At 35.8% G+C, this 17,535-nt stretch overlaps 1 protein-coding gene across 2 annotated transcripts in view; it reads left to right on the forward strand.

Annotated features, from left to right (window-relative positions):
• Positions 1-17,535, forward strand: part of RANBP17 (RAN binding protein 17) — a 270,043-nt gene that overhangs the window by 158,830 nt on the left and 93,678 nt on the right. For both annotated transcript variants that reach the window (XR_008445943.1, XM_054037886.1), the window contains exons 16-18: positions 5,458-5,538; positions 12,678-12,741; positions 12,830-12,938. Coding sequence is in view for 1 of the 2 variants with exons in the window: in XM_054037886.1 (XP_053893861.1) it covers positions 5,458-5,538; positions 12,678-12,741; positions 12,830-12,938 (254 nt within the window). In the remaining variant the exon portion in view is untranslated. The remainder of the gene's footprint in view (positions 1-5,457; positions 5,539-12,677; positions 12,742-12,829; positions 12,939-17,535) is intronic.

The raw sequence follows: 17,535 nt of genomic DNA on the forward strand, positions 1-17,535 counted from the left end.
TAGTTGTGACTGAAGTGAACCACATTTCTCTTATCTTGGTTTTTAACACATTTTCTACTAAACTATCTTAACCGCATCTGGTCTTAATATCAACATTGGGTCATCTTCATTCATATAGTCTTAAATTTCTCCTTTTGATTGCTTTAGCATGAACTTCATGATGCAGAACTGGTCAGCAATATCAATTGATCAATTCTTCAATCACGTTAATAGTGAAAAAGCTGTTTTACATGTATCTGATACCTGCCAGTAGCACTGGTGATATGAGCTAGCTATTGTTTGCCAAGTGATCTCAGCCATATTCAATTCATGTGTTAGAAGTTGTCTTGAGTAGCCATTCCTCAAAGAATTGAAGTATTTTCTGAGGTTGGTCACCACAATTAGGTTGTCTAAATTCTGATAATCGTTTCAGTTAATTCTATCAATTCATATTGCTAATTGTAGATCTTCCATTATCCTTCCATTGGAAGTAATTTACCAACCTCCTTTTGAAATTCTGGACATCACTTTCTAAGGGGCAGGTTTTTATACACCCATGTGGCCACTCATGCAGTGAAAGTATCTATTATCAGCCATAATCTTATAGCTGTCCCATCTTGGATCCAGTGAATCTTGGATTTCACAAGGAAGCCCTTTTAGTTTCCACTGTCCTTGCTTAGCTTCACCAGTGCTCAAGAAAGTTGATCTTCATTTGAAAAACACTAAGGCCCAGATTTGGGCAGTGCTGTGCTCAGTGTTACATTGCCTAAGTCTCATTTTCAAGAGAGATTTAGACACTTATGAGCCAAAATCCCAATGAGATTTAGGCTTGTAGAGACGTAGGCTCCTAAATCTATTAGGCATTGCAATGCTGAATGCAGCAACACCTAAATAACTTTAAAAATCTGGGCCCTAGTCTCAAAATAAGTTCTTCTGGCTTTATGTGTCTTATATCACGGCTAAACTCATAGATTTATGTACTCTTGTGACACAGCTATGTAAACTCAACTACTCTTCAGCTTTTATTTAGAGTTAGACTTGGGCATATTCAGTTGTGATTGGTCACTGGGTTATGAAAAAAGAATTAAAGTTTGTCAAATTCTTCATTTCAAACATTAATTTGTTTAGCATGTTGTTTGTGAACCCATCCTGATCTCTGCAAATATTACGTTGTTTAAATTTGTCACATAGTTGTGATAATTAATTATTAGTCTTTGGAGTCACAAAATGTTTGTTCATATTATCTGGTATTTGTTTTACATGATTGGTTATCAGAGTCACATAGTATTGTTTCTGCTCCCTGATAGGATAACTGAAATGAGCCGAGTGAATAACTAATAACAAACATCTCCTGTGAATGAATGGATGAATCCAGTAATTATCTATCCGGGGTACATGTACACATATATATTTTTTTTCCCTAGGGTGCTTGTCTTCATACTATCTAAGCACCAAATATTCATGGAAAATTCAGGATTTGTGAACATGTTCCCAAATACCCAGCAATTGCCTGTTTGCTTGTGAATAGCCAATATGACCCCATGAATCATAGCAAACTACAACTCAAATATTTTATTTGTGAAGGTATTTTGAGTTCTTTTAACTATTTGCATTTACCCAGCTCTAGTGAAGAGTTATATTCACTCAATGTCCATGTGCCACAAGGAGTTCTGAACTGTAAAAGATGATAACCTGCAAAAAATAATTAAAGCATGAGTATATAGAGCTCTGTTGCTAGCATATTGCCCATTTCCTCCTTGTTACTAAAACACATATAGCACACTATGGCTGAGATTTCCAAAGACTTTTAGGTGGTTTGGATGCCCAATTTTCATTCATTTGAATGGGAATTGAGAATCCAATATTTGAAATTTTCAGACTAAAATATTAAATTGTGGTTTTGTCTCTTTGAATTTTAAAACTCATATTGTATAAAAGTGACCAAAATAATCTTAATTGGTCACTAAGAATATCCCTATACTATGTGACTTGGGTTGTTCAGCTATTTTGAAATTTGGTTCATGTCATCCATAGTTAACCTTCTTCAACGTTTCGAGTGTTTGTCTATCCTTCAGATCCACATAAAAATAAATGTCACAATATGCATATATAGCCTTTCAAAATCATGATTTTATTTGCACATCATCTCCGTTTTTGAAATACTTATACAGGTTTCCACCCTCCTCTTCTTCATTTAAGGTAGCAAACAGTAATACAAAGCTTATAGTATTATAACAGGTATGCATGCAATGATAACTTGAGGAGGCAACCACCACCTTGTGACCCAAGTAGACTTGCAACTCTCTTCCTGCTCACACCTATGCCTCAGTCCTTCAGTCTCCCCTTTCCCACATTCACTGTACACTATGGTACATTCCTTTCCTGATTCTTCATAATTGTCTCATTTGCTCCCTTCCCTAGAGTTCCCATCCCATTCCCAATGAAGTAGTAACCTCCAGAGTTTACTATAGTACTTTTTTCTGTAAGCTCATCATGCAGTCAGCACCATGGACAGCTCTAACAGCAGTGTGGGTTTAAAGTTCTGGATTCACTTATTAAGAAGACATGGTGAGAATGATCAAAGGAAGGAAAGGCAGTAGAAAATTGTTGAATAGTTCAGAAAGATTGAGTGGAAAGACACGTTTACATCCATCATTACCCGTCTTCATTAATATGATATCCCTAATTATGCAAACTTTGACAGTAAGTGTTCACTAGTCAGAATAGTCTTAATTAAGATGTTTGTATGTTTACCTATGTTTATATATAAAATATGGGAGTAACTTGTTTTTGCTTAGGATTCGAGGTAAGAGAAGGAGAAGTTGGGAGGGGGGAGGTATTCAGGTTTTTTTAAATATTCAGCTTAAAAATAATAAGGCAAATAGTTTCAAAGGTACTACATTAAGAAAAGCATAATCTTTGATATGATGATCTGACCACAAAATGAAGCAGTTTTTACCTTAGACAAAATATCATTAAAGTAGTGCTCACAGGTAGTAGGGCTTACAGGCAGTCTGAAGTTCCTCTTCTCTGGTACAGTCTCAGAGGCCTGAGTTTGGTTATTCTGGATCTAATACTGGTACTAATACTATATATTTGTGTTACCAGAATAACTATAAACCTTGCCATTTGGATGTTGTCTCTTTTCCAGTTTATAAATACTGGAACAATGTTAGTGACACTGTTTCATTTTTTGAGAACAATTACAGCCCATTATTTTGGTTTTCGTATACCAAATATGGAAATATTCTGTCATTTCTTTGTTGCCACATTATGTATATTTGCTTTTAAAAATGTGATCTCTGTTAGTCTGTTATGTAAGTTTCTGTAGACTTGAGATTCTGATTGGAATCCTGTTAAATGTAATTTTTTACTTTCTGTCATACATTTGAAGTTTCCTGCTCAGTTGCTTTAATGCTCTTTCACTTAGTATCTTTATCAATTAGTCACTTAAGAGACAGAGAAAAGGACACCAGCACTTGGACTCAAATGCTTGACTTCTTGAATATTATATAGTTATATTTCTGTTCAGATTGTACAGATTTTTCTTGTGAGCTGTTATGGCATAATATGTAGTATATTAAATTACATTTAATATTGTCCATCATTCCTGTTGTGTGGTGTTGATACACCAAAAACAGAAATGGAAATTGTCAGGACTTCACCAATATGTCGCCAACCTTTTATACGCACCATTCGTACTTTTCATCATCCAAATGCAGCAGCATATGGAGCAAAAAGAATAGGCCAAACTGGGAAGAAACATTAGAAGAAAAGGAAAAGTCAAACAAGAATGGGACAGCTTTTCTAAAATGGTCTGTTTTGCTTCTTTTCTCTTTAAATGTTCAAACTTTGGATGCTGAAGTTTAGAATAGATTTCTGCCCTTTTTTGAGAATTGCCTTTTATGATTTTGGTATTGATGTTGGATCTGGATAATCCAAATTGATTTTATTGCTTTCTACAATATATATCTGTTAGGATTTCGTATAGCAGAAACATTTTGAGAACTCCCTACAATAGGGATAAACTGTAAATTCTAGACTTGCTAGGATAGGCTGTTTCTTTAAGACAATATGAGCCATTATGTTTGTTCATAGTGGTTTTTATTAAATGAGTCAATGCTTATTCGTGCATTTAAGATGAGAAGCTTTGTTTTTTGCAGTGTTAGCGTAGAAATTAGCAAATAATTATGTTTGGAACTTGTCCAAAACTACATGCATGCACAAAAAAACAAACACATACACACATACCCCCATGAGAAAAGACTTCACCTTTACCCTGCGTGTGTGTGTGTGTGTGTGTGTGTGTGTGTGTGGCAAAACTATGCTGATTTAAGGCACTTAACTTCTCTACTTCAGGTTCGCCATCCCCAAAATTGAAGTAACACCACCTACTTACACACTTTGCATTGCAAACTATAAGGGTATACAATGGGTACTGATATGTCACTGAATTTGAAACAGATACATTTCAGAAGGGCTCTGATGTTTTCTTTTAATTTCTGCAAATGAATCCAGCATTAGAGTATCTACTGTATATTTTCTTAGACAACACACTCTTTCTCAACACTTTGTTCTTTCCAAGCAGTTTACAAACATTGAGAGGTAAATTTATGTTTCTTACAAGCCAGAACTGGGGAGCCATCTTAAGTGATAGCATCTGGAGGTACATGCCTGGGTGTGCTGGGAGAGTGAGGTGCTAAGGGCTTTACTAAGTATCTCTACTAAGCGCATCCACCCAAGGCCAGCCATAATTTGGCCTAAGAGGTATTGGTTAATACTTTGGTATTGTGTTTGTTTTCAGGTACTGAAAGAGAACATCTAAACCCTTTTGTGTTGTATTGTTTTCAAATCCAATATTAGATCTATACCAATATATACTCTCATTAGGGTGTTTTGGATTTTTGTAACAATGCTGCTTAGGAGAGAAGGTTGGACTAAGTTTAAGGTGCTAGCCTTAGGAGGCCCAGGTTCAATTCCCTTTTCCACTACAGATTTCCTCTCTGATCTTTGGCGTGTTGCTTAGTCTCTCTTTGCCTCAGTTTCCTATATGTAAAATGGGGATAATGGCATTTCCCTACCACAATTATGAAGTCCTCAGATACTACATTATTAGGGGCCATATAAATATATAAGATGGATAAGGGGAAGGTCGTCTTACCATGAAAAATGGTGGCAGAGCAACTGATAGGGAAGTGGTAAAAATAGATTATTTAATGCTAAATTGGTTGTAGGTTTATAAAATGTTGAAATTACTGGTTCAAGAATAAAAAGTATTGAATTAACTTATTTTTTGTAATGTTTCCCATCTCGTGAACATAAAAAGAACAGTATCTACCAGAAGGATGTATTTGTACAATAGTACACTAGCATTTTTTGTGTGTGTGTATATACTTACCCACACCCTTCTCACAAAGGGGGAAACATTATTTATTATAAACTCTCTCTCCTTTTTTTTTTTTTTTTTAATTATTCTAGTGTTACAAACCTTAAATGTTGGGGAAGATGCGAGCCTGTGATTTCAAGAACTCTTCAGTTTCTAAATGATCTTTCTGTTGGATATCCTTTTTATTGTACATCGCGGGTCCTAGTCAATGAAAATAATTTAGTAAAAATTAATATTTGCAAGCCATTTTCCATTTTATAGTAAATTGTTTTAACACCAGTGAGAATATTAATATTAAAAATATTAGTTTGGTTTGGCCTTTTTATATGCATAGCACATTTTAAGTTATTTTGTGTTTCCCCATTCTGATTCTCAACACAAGATTATCCATATGACTAATTCATTAACATCATTAGTCTCATTTATGACATCCTCCAGAAGACAAGAATGTCATTGACTCTAAAGAGAGCAAGGCTGGACCCATTTTGGCTCTGATTCAACTGAGGTACTTAAACCCATCATACCTGACTTTAAGCGCATGAGTAATCCTAGTAAAATCCATGTGACTACTTACATCCATAAAGTCAGTCATGGGCTTAAATACCTTGTAGAACCAGGGCCTTCATTGTTTGTATTTGCAACACCATGATCTTGAATTTTTGTTATCAGTTCACCTGAGTCCTGGGTTAGATTTTGCTTTGACACAAACTTTTTGAGGCTGCTACTTAAGTAATACATCATAAAAGAGAGTTTGATATGTTTACTCTTTGAATTTCCAAAAAGTCAGACAAGAAGATCAATTTTCAAAGAAAATTAGAACGTAGTAATTTTTGATATATCAAGATAATTGGAAATGGAAAACAAAAATTTTCAGAACTGATAGAAATGTTCAGTAAGGGAAGTCCTTCGATATATTTAAAATAAAAACTGCTTTTCTTTCAGTTTCAGGTGAAGAGATTAATGTTATAGACAGTCAGAAAGGAAATGAGGCTAGAAAGTGCAGCCTTGAATCATTTTATTTTCTCCTTAGAATTCTAGTCATCACAGCAGAATATTAATATATTTCCTTGTATTAAATGCTGCTTATTGTTTTGCAGATTGAATAAGTGCATTTCATTTAGCTAAAATTATGCAGTGTATATTTTCTCACACTTACTACAAGTATTATTAATCAGCCAACATGGGAGATGTAAAATATATGTATATCTACTGTTACCACCACCAGATATAATGGGGCACAGGTGAAATCTAAACATCACTAAGGTATTTAACAAAAACAAAAAGGGGATTGATTATTGCAATGCATGAATAAGAATGTACAAGAGTAAATGGATTCGCTTTCCCTCTACTGTGTCTGGTTGTATTCAATACATTAAGTTAACCAAGAAGTTTAAAATATTCCACCTAATTCAAAATACTTACTTGTTTTGTTGCTCGTTTATGTATATAAGCTGAAATAGTCACCATTATATTACTGTTAACAGCAATGGGCCAGTTATATGTTTGATATTACATGACTAAGAATTAGAAGGCAGCTCTACTTCCCAACCACCACCACCACCACCACCCTAGGAATTGGTGTCAGTCTCTTAGCATTTAATGTGCAGGAATGTATTTGAGACCTGCCTCACCATCCCAGCCCTAAAAAATGGGGAACAGTCTGCAGTTACTGACACAACGGATACTTGTTTTAAGGCTGTAAGGTGACCAAGGAATATGTTGATGGTTTAACAATTTTCAGATAGTACTTTGAGTAAAGTAGATAAGTTTGCTGTATGTGATTTGGATACAATATTACCATGATCTGGGAGCTTAAACAGGGGTATATAATTAAGTGTCCTGAAGAGCAGATTTGTAAGGAGAGTTTTCCTTAAGTAATTTATTAAGTGTTGCTAGGATCCCTGATAAAAGCAGAGCTTTAAAGCTGTGCCATATGAAAGTATCCAGAAGTAGTGATACCTTTCAAAATATACTGATATGTAAATGAGACTTCACAATAAAACACATTTTAAAATCAATAAGAAGGAAGATGAACTAAAACCATAAACATCAAAATATATTTAAGCAAACATTCTAAGAACAGTAGCTTCTCTGGTTTAGCTGGGTGGGGTAGGACAGATAGCTTTAATGCTGGTTCACTTCACTGTGATGTGTTTGTATTAGTTAAGTTTAGAATTGTGTTCCTTGGCAAACCATAAAAGATTTCAAAAGTATTAGACACCCACTTTTGTGCTGGAATTTAATATGCAACTTTTTATTGGAAAATAATCGTCCTTGTCTGGCAAAATCCACCATGCAATATTTCTGTTAGTAGGCATAATGCAATAAAGACAGGGAGGGCTATTTATCACTACAAATTTTGAGGATTTCAGGATTCTTTTTATTATTTTAATATATTTCTTTGGTATTAAATCAGAAAAATGATAAATTACACCTGTCGAGGCTGTTTTTCCTTTTTGCTGGAAAATGATGTACAACCCAATTTCACTGGTCATTTTGGCTTTTAAAGATATGTATTTTTTTTCCTATAAAAAACTTCACCAATAGGGTTTTTTTTTTATAATAATGCTGAAGTACTTTTTATTTCTAAACCTATGAAGTGGTTTATAAGTACTTCCTGGCATTGCAAACTTTGGCCTTTTCACACTGTGTTAGGTTTTTTTTTCTCTCTCTCTTTTTTTTTTTTTTTTTTTTTTAAATAATGATTTAAAAGGACTTTGGAAGAAACATTATATTTTTAAGAGACCAGATCCAGTGGCTCCACTTTCAGCATATGATATAGGGTACATCTTGATTGGGTTGAAAGGTTAAAAAGAAATAATTTCAGTTCTTGGCCAGTATTTGTCATTCATGTGCATATAATTTTCTTAGTAGAAAATTAATCTCTACATATCTAGTCAGTCTCTAAATGTTCATAGAAATTTGGTACTTATCTTTTTATTATGCATAAAAGTCATTATTTCTAAAGATTCTCTTAGTTAAAAAGAAAAATCTTAATGCTAATAAGCACTCTACATAACATCAAAAAGGAAAAAAATGACATTTTTAAAACAACAAAAGGCAACAAATGATTTGTACTGGTGTCGTGTTTTACATTATTTTAACAATGATTCCAGGTTTGCATATTCAGAAATATATTAGCCCAATTTGATTTTAAAGCTCAGTTATTTGAATTATAAATCATTATGTCCCTTCTAGCTGATCATTCATGAAATATCTTTGAATTCATTTACATAATGGAATACATTAGTGGTTCCTTTATGTCAGTGCCATCGTAGTGCTCCCTCATGCATGTTTAGTTCTTCCTAATAATTAACTTTATCATCATACATTTTCCATAACAAAATAATTATAATTGTGTTGTTATTTTGTAAAGCAACTGGCTGCAAAATACTCAGTCTGTCAAAAAGTCTGCTTTATCAACATTTATTTTTAAAGATCTCTCTTATGAGCAGGAGAAATTATATAGCTTTGCAATATGAAAACAAATAGCTCTTAACCAAGTACTGTAGGTTAACAAAAATAAATGTGCTAACTATTTCCTTTAAATCAGGTTAGCAGGTTTGCCAAAAGGAGCATTCCCCATCCACAGCCTTTTAAGGAATTGGATTATAACTTTAAAAAATAGTTTGATCAGTTTGAAGTTCAAATTAATCATTCCTACAAAAACCTTACATCATAAGAACATAAAGGTTGCAAATTGAAGCACTCAAGTCAGGAAATAACAATGTGCAATCTCAACTGCCCACTTGTGTGTATGTGTTACAACAGACTTGAAATATATTATCTCTTGCTATTTTTTGTCCACCCGGTCCCTACCTCATTCAGTGCAGGAGATGACCAGTGCTCAGTGAATGAGACAGCGGTTCAGTATTTCTTTTTATCCTCAAGGTACAGTGTGTGGTCCCATATTTCATTTACTGCACACCATCCAAATGCCATATTACAGACACCAGCCTCATTCAGAGTACATAGTACAACTGTAGGGGAATGGAGAAATGTTGTGGAAAAAGATCCTGTGGGGGCAAAATTGTATGTGATCATGCAGCTGAAGATTGTATCATAATACACATGCACTGAATTGGGGAAAGGGTTAACTTGTCACTTCCTGACTTTTGCGTGCTTCTTTAATTTAGTTTTGCAACTTTAACTTTTGTTTAGTTTCGTTTTTTAAAGGGATTTCCTACATTTTTTTAAAAGAAAAACGAAAAAAAAATCCCACTATGTGGGATAAACTTGGGGCCAGATTCTCAGCACCAAAGCAGGTGGAGGACTGCCCTAAATGGGCAGCAATGGATTCCCTTAATGGAGGAATCCTCAAGGGATTAGTACCAACACAGGGGATGTTTTTGAGGCAGGGTATATTTGCCAGGCCAAAGCTCAACCCTTAGAGAGCCATCTGCTCCCCCTGCTCTGATGTACACTGAACATCTGGCCTCTTGTATTTTATTAACATCCTTTAAATATTTTCAGGTCTTTCTAAACCTCATACTTCTGTCTTCATGCTCAGCATTTAAACCTGTGTTTTAGTGCAAGAAAATAGAATACTGGGTAAAGGCCTGAGCATTCTTAATATTAACTATGGGTTTTAGTCATGGATGGAAAGAACACCCATAGTGTTAGGCAATGTAAGTAATAACACACTATTGAGCTATGACATAACTTCACAATTTAGTTGTATGCTGTGGCACCAGGCTGAAGGCTTAAGATCCCATATGCTATGTACTTTCTATCAGGTTGGGATACCCAATGACAAACATGGCAGTTTAAACACAGTTTTGTCTTACATTGAACCAAGATACAACTCTGAAGAAGTCAGAGGCTGTAGTATGATTCCTGAACCTTATTCAGATCCATATGTATTGTAAGACAGAACCATGTTTTAACTTTGAAGACTGAAATGTTGCAGGTGAGTCCCCTGTTATGTTAGAAATTAGCATAGATGGGACTTAAGTTCCCAGAAAACGGAAAGTGCTGTTATTGTAAACACGTTCCCCTGAGTGTGACATTGCACTTAGAAATTTGTAGAATTGGCTTAAAGTGAAAACCAAAAAAAAGTACTACACTAAGCAATTCTGAACTGTGAGGTTGTGGTCTTGTAAGTAAGATTACTTCCACAATCCTGCATGTTTTCTAAAAGTTTAAATAACTAGTAAAACATTGCAGGTATCTGTATTTCGTCATATAATGAGGGCTTCTGTTGGAAAAACATGTCATGGAAATATGTTTTTTCTTTGCAGTTTTTAAAGGGTGAAACTGTTTTCTTGGATACACATTTTGAAACCACTTCTGTCAACCATGTGACCTCAAGAGCCAATGGCAAACAGGATTTGCATTGTTTTGTGAAGATTTTGCATAAATGATTGTGGCTGAGATCTGTAGGCTCCCAACACCCTTAGCTGTCTTTGAAATAAAATTTTCATATACACCTCTACCCCGATATAAAGCGACCCGATATAACATGAATTCTGATATAACACGGTAAAGCAGTGCTCCGGGGGGGTGGAGCTGCGCACTCCGGCAGATCAAAGCAAGTTTGATATAACACGGTTTCACCTATAACGCGGTAAGATTTTTTGGCTCCCGAGGACAGCATTATATTGAGGTAGAGATGTATATGCATAAACATGCACAAGCAAATGTAGAGGCTCTTTGTCAGCATTTGGCCCTTTAGGTCAATGATATGAACGAAACTTTTCTTTTTTTAGTAGTTGATAACCTGCAACAGGTTTCATTCTTTAATATTTATTACTTTAGAGTGTAATTAAAGACAGCAAAGTTGGCATAGGTTTTGGCATGATTTTAAAAAGTCTTTTTTTTTCCCTTGGTTTGTAAAACAGTTCTGCATACACAGTTTCACAGTAAATACATCTTAAATGTACTGGATTCATCTTGAGAATGATCCATTTTATTGCTCCCATAAATATTCCACTGGCAAAACATGACTTAGTGTTCATTAACAGCATGAATGGGAGAGATTCCTACTAATGGTAGAGTTGTGGGGGTTTTACCTTTTTTTTTCTTTTTCTTTTTTTTTAAGATACTGTCAGTTTTCACTTGTCTGTTTGCTGAAGAATCATAATAGGATATATACCTAAGATATGCCAGATGTCTTATTTGACTTACTGTCTTTTCTGGCTAACCAAACCAAGGGCTGGCTTGATTCTGCAGTGTGTTGAGAAGCATTTGAGTGCCATTTACTTCAGCAGAGACTGAGATGCCTCAGCATTTCTAAGATCAGATTCTTAGCTTAGTTAGCATCTTCTTTGCTGGTTGACAACTGATTTTAAGAAAACTAGCGAAATGTTGTAATTCCTGGGGGGGTTTTTTAAATGTTGCATATAATTATAGGTTATTGTCTTTGGGGGGGAGGAGCAATAAAAGTATTCAAAATCCAGAAGCATTGAAGGATAGTTTTATATCCTGTAACTTTCTCTTTCTGTCTGTGAACCAAATGCTTCTCTGAAGATGCCATCCTGCAGGAGTCTCACCTTTCAGAGTTCAGAGGTTACCTTTTTGTGTGTGACAAGTCAGGAGAGTTCTCTTGCATCTTATTTTTTGTCTTTTTTTCCCCCTAAGGCAAGATTATCTGAAGTTGCACATCTTCCACACCCACATACCCTGGGAACTTCATCTCCCTTGCAATCAAAAGGAGAGTCTTTATACTCAGTAAGGCTGGTGTCTAATGACCAGTAGCGGGTCTACCTTGCCCAGTACACTCCTTCCACTACCCTTAAAGGTAAAACAAAACAAAACAAAAACCCTGAAGAGCTAGGGAGTTCCTTCAATGTCACACTTAGGAGTGAAGAAGAATTAAAGAAAGGAGAAGTAAAAGTAAGGGAATTCCTTTCTGCCCATTGTGGTCCTATTTAAGGCCCCTAGCTAGCCAATTTGATTGCCCATTGGCAACCTCTCTCAGTGAGGGCAAATCCTATTGACCAGCTGCCACTACAAAACAGCAGTATTTCCTCCACCATCCTGGCCACATGGTACTATCTGGAAAACCAGCACCATTTATTGTCGAAAACTTTTAGTTTAATTCTAAATATTGTTTAATTCATTGGCTCTTTTGCGACTAAAATATGTGACATGAAAAGTAATTGCTTTGGTTAACAATAGATAATCACTGTTAATGTTTGTAATACTTTTTCTAAGCTATATATTTTTTCAGAAACACCATATTTTTAAGAGATGTGTATTTTAATACTTTCAGTTAGCAATTGTATCATTCATAATTATGCAAGTTAAGTTTACAGCAATATTCAAATCTCAGCATAATACTTTAAGGGAGACTTTCCTTAACGTCTTTTACTTATATTCTCTTAAAAAAACTTGTGAAAATAGATGCCGTGAAGTTCATGCTTCAGAATCACACAGTAAGTTTTCTTATTATGTTCAAATATTTTAGACTCCTTCATAAATTTGTAAGCTATTTTAACTTGTGATGTCCTTATGTTTTGCCAGAGTAAACACTTTCCTTTTTTGGGAGTGAATGATAATTACAGTCTCAGTGACCTTAGATGCCGAACAACTTTCTACACTGCTCTCACTCGCCTGCTCATGGTAGATCTAGGTAAGAGTCAAGCTAAAGTGTTTCTCAGGTCTCTTTGATATTTGTAATCTTATTAATTTTAGAAACAGAGCTTAAGTCTGCTTAATGAGAGGTTACTGACACTATTAAAAATAGATTATGAGTTCAGTACATCTGTTCTAGATGGTGTTTAAAATAATTCATAATAGCTTTTGAGGTTTGTGGCCATTGAAATACAATAGTCTTTTTTTTATTTGCTAGATTTGGTTATAGTAATATGAGTGCTGAAAGCGAGACCAGTAGTTTATTGCACATAAGGCTTTTTGGAGCCATTAGTGTAATTTGGCTACTTACAATGCAAGGGCCTGATCTTGTGACATTCTAAAAAGTTTCACCTTCGACTGACTTCAGTGACTACTCCAAAGGCACCGGTTTCAGTGTTTACTCTAGCAGATGGTTGTACTACTTCATATAAATTCTCAGCCTGTAAGGAATCTCAGCTCTGAGAGTTTGAATCAGAGTATTGAGCAGACACATAATGTATTTGTTTAATTTTACACACCTGAGTAGTCCCGTTTGAAGTCAATAAAATTATTCATGTGCATAAATTTAAGCATGTATGTTAAGTGTGTGTAGGATCGGGACATTAGTGGTTAGCCTGGTTTGCACCAATATATTGACAATAAACTGATTTTATCCCATCCCTTAGCACCATATGATATTAATTTAGGACTCATCAGGCAGGTAAGACTCCTTTTCAACCTATTTGTGAGCAGGATTTTAGCCTTTAGTTTAGTAACAATGATGGGTGGTTACATACTAGCACAGATGATAAATTTACTAAAAGAAGCATAGGATTAATGATCTGGAGGATGGCGTGAACTGCACCCTCAGCAAGTTTGCAGATGACACTAAACTGGGAGGAGTGGTAGATACGCTGGAGGGTAGGGATAGGATACAGAAGGACCTAGACAAATTAGAGGATTGGGCCAAAAGAAACCTGATGAGGTTCAACAAGGACAAATGCAGAGTCCTGCACTTAGGACGGAAGAATCCCATGCACTGGCACAGTTAGGGACCGAATGGCTAGGCAGCAGTTCTACAGAAAAGGACCTGGGGTTACAGTGGACGAGAAGCTGGATATGAGTCAATAGTGTGCCCTTGTTTCCAAGAAGGCTAACGGCATTTTGGGCTGTATAACTAGGGGCATTGCCAGCAGATCAAGGGATGTGATCATTCCCCTCCATTCGACATTGGTGAGGCCTCATCTGGAGGACTGTGTCCAATTTTGGGCCCCACACTACAAGAAGGATGTGGAAAAATTGGAAAGAGTCCAGCGGAGGGCAACAAAAATGATTAGGGGGCTGGAGCACATGACTTAGGAGGAGAGGCTGAGGGAACTGGGATATTTTAGTCTTCAGAAGAGAAGACTGAGGGGGGATTTGATAGCTGCTTTGAACTACCTGAAAGGGGGTTCCAAAGAGGATGGATCTAGACTGTCCTCAGTGGTAGCAGACGACAGAACAAGGAGCAATGGTCTCAAGTTGCAGTGGGGGTGGTTTAGGTTGGATATTAGGAAAAACTTTTTTCACTAGGAGGGTGGCGAAGCACTGGAATGGGTTACCTAGGGAGGTGGTGGAATCTCCTTCCTTAGAGTTTTTTAAGGTCAGGCTTGACGAAGCCCTGGCTGGGATGATTTAGTTGGAGATTGGTCCTGCTTTGAGCAGCGGGTTGGACTAAATGACCTCCTGAGGTTCCTTCCAACCCTGATTCTATGATTGGTTTGCAAGAAGCATAAGTTATGAGCCAAATGTTCAACCAGTATAAATTGACATAGGTTCAGTGAAGTCAATGGAGCCACACCAGTTTTCATCAGCTAGCCCATTAGATACAATTATATATATTATTGTTTTTATATATATTATTATTCAAATTATAGTCATAATAATTCTTTCCCTTAAAGATTTCTGTGCAAAAATTACTGTTTGTGAGAATGAGTGTATTGCTAAATTAAAATTAGAGATTGGCAGAAAAGGGAATATAAGCCTTCTGAGAGAAAGTTGGATTAGAAATAGAGTAGGGTTTGAGGTCTATGTTTATCTGATAGTGCCATCATTTTATATGAGCAGTTCTGCAAGGTTTGAGCTGCAACTGGTGGAACTCTCACAGGTGTGCCAAGATTTCCTGTATCTTCAGTGGTAGAAATCGCTTGCAGTCAGCTGTTCTCACAAATTTGCTGTCATTTTTTAATTTGATGAATTTAGTTAATTTTGGAATAGCAATTTGGTTCATGATGCGATGTCAATTGGAGATACAAGTCTACATTCAGTCTGGCTATAGTTCAAGGACTCTCTTGAGTTAGGTGAAGTATTACCTTCTAGTTTTTCTAGATGTCCCTAATTTATTCCTGACTTTTCTGTGGGTGGTGGTTACCCTATTTGTACCCTAAAAATAGTCTTTCCTTCCTGAGGACATTTGGGGCTGTCATTTACCCTCTTTTCTGCCATTTGTTGTTTTAATATTTGGATATGTTAAAAATAGGAATTAGGGAAGTAAATTGATTTTTCAGACTCCCACAGAAAGATTTAGCCAGGCAGCATATTTGCAAAGATGGCTTACCTCAAAAGCTATCTACACTTGCAATTCAACTGTTTTCAGGAGCAGTTCAGCTGCATCCATTGCTGACACCTGTTGTAAGCAGGGGGTAAATTTCCTAGTGGAAACCATGCAGACATGCAGCTTTAGTGATTTTCCCTATAGGAAGAGCAGAGAGTGAGCAGAACCAACCCATCTAGGTGATAAAAGTCACATCTTCGAAGAGGTGTTGTATGAGCAAGATGCCATTCTGGTTGATAACTCTAGGCAAGTGAAACACAAGAGAAATGTGATTGCCCAGAAATTAATGGTTCATTGAGATTGGCTTGATTCCTCTACATTAGTGGCCAGAAGACCTGACAGGAATAGGTGTAGCTGGAGGAAGACCTAAACAAACTTATTGGACTAATATCCTATGGATTCCCATTTGGAGTATATTAGCTTGTCTGTTTCTGACCTTTCAGAGAAACACATCTAGAGAAATGCACAGGGAAAACTCTGCTTTTCAGTTGAGAATACAGATGTGAAACATCAAACGCACATGAGCTATACTTTTCCTGTGTGTGTGTGACAAATACATACCTTTTAAATGACATCATTCTTAACCTTATAGAACTGTAAGGTTTATAAACAAGCAGCAAGTCATCCGTTTTAGTCCAAAGAGAATTGGTCATCATACTAGTCATCCTTTTCAGGCTTTCTAAAATTAAATGAAGAAAGGATTTGTTAAGGAAGTTTTTCATATTATTGACTTTTAAAAATAATTTACATGGAGATAAAATTAAAATGAAGTCTCATGGTAAATTAGTGTTTTTTAAGAAATGGAATGTGCTTTTCTGGATTCAAATATAAAATTCTTTGTAAATTAGCCTTTTATAGAAAGTGTAGAATTAGTTGTATTTAAACCATTCCCTTTAGAGTGGTTAGAAAAACCAAATCAACCATGGGGGAGGGAGCAAGAATTAGCAGTACATTAATTGGCATTTACTTTAAAAGGCACTTGGTTTCTGTTCAGTAATTTGAACCTTGTTTGAATGTAATTACACTTTGAATGCTCTGTGTGCCCCAGGTTGTATTTCTAATGAAAATAGACTTTTTTGACATTTACAATTGCACCATTTTGTCAAACTGGTCCATGGCCCACAATTTTTAAAGTAAACTAAATATTCACTTGTGTAAGGTATAGAGTAAAGAAAATGGTTACTGAAACGCCAACAAAATGCTTTCATAAGTAAAGGTTTCAGAAGATTTTAATCCAGTTTTTCTTTCAATTTTGGATTATCAAAGGCTTTACACGTAAATTATAAAAGGCTCCTCCTAGAGACATTGGGCCTGATTCTCCACTGCCTTGTACTCTGTGTAGTTATTTACACCAGTGCAAAATGAATCCCCGCTCAGTGAATATAAAACACTACCAACTAATATAAACCACAGCCAGATCTACTCAGCGAGATGCCTGCTTGTGAAATGCTGCAGTCTGCCCTTAAAGCATGAAAGATCCACCAAAATGTGCCATTCAAGGATCTTTTTCTTTCAAAGGGCATAATGAGGCCATAAATGAGTCTAAGTGCACACTAGTTTGTGGCTTGAATCATCGCAAAAGAGCAGTTTACAATGGTAATTTGTTCACGGAATGGTTTCTTTCTTTTCCAGTTTTGTAAAAACGCGTCATTTAACTCTCATATTTTATATTACATGAATGTGGATCATACAATAATCATACTGATGGTAGTGCGTGGAGACTTGCTTTTGTGGTTGGATTTTTTTTTTTTTTTAACTGAAGTAAAATATTTGAGGAATTGAATGTTTTATAGCTAATTATTTCTGGGCCGCCTAAAAGAGTCTTACTCCACTACACTTATTTTGAAAACAAAAATAATGATAAAGGTACTTTTTCACTTGGAAGAACCAGTTAGGTTGCAATAAAAAATTACTTAGGTCCCAACCTGTCACACAACCATTGGACAATATGGCACACATCATAGTCACTTACCAAGGGCTTGGACAATAGCCCATTTCAGCCGATGGGATTTCCATTGACTTC

The sequence above is a fragment of the Malaclemys terrapin genome, chromosome 8 (genome assembly GCF_027887155.1).
Source record: "Malaclemys terrapin pileata isolate rMalTer1 chromosome 8, rMalTer1.hap1, whole genome shotgun sequence".
Classification (NCBI taxonomy): domain Eukaryota; kingdom Metazoa; phylum Chordata; order Testudines; family Emydidae; genus Malaclemys; species Malaclemys terrapin.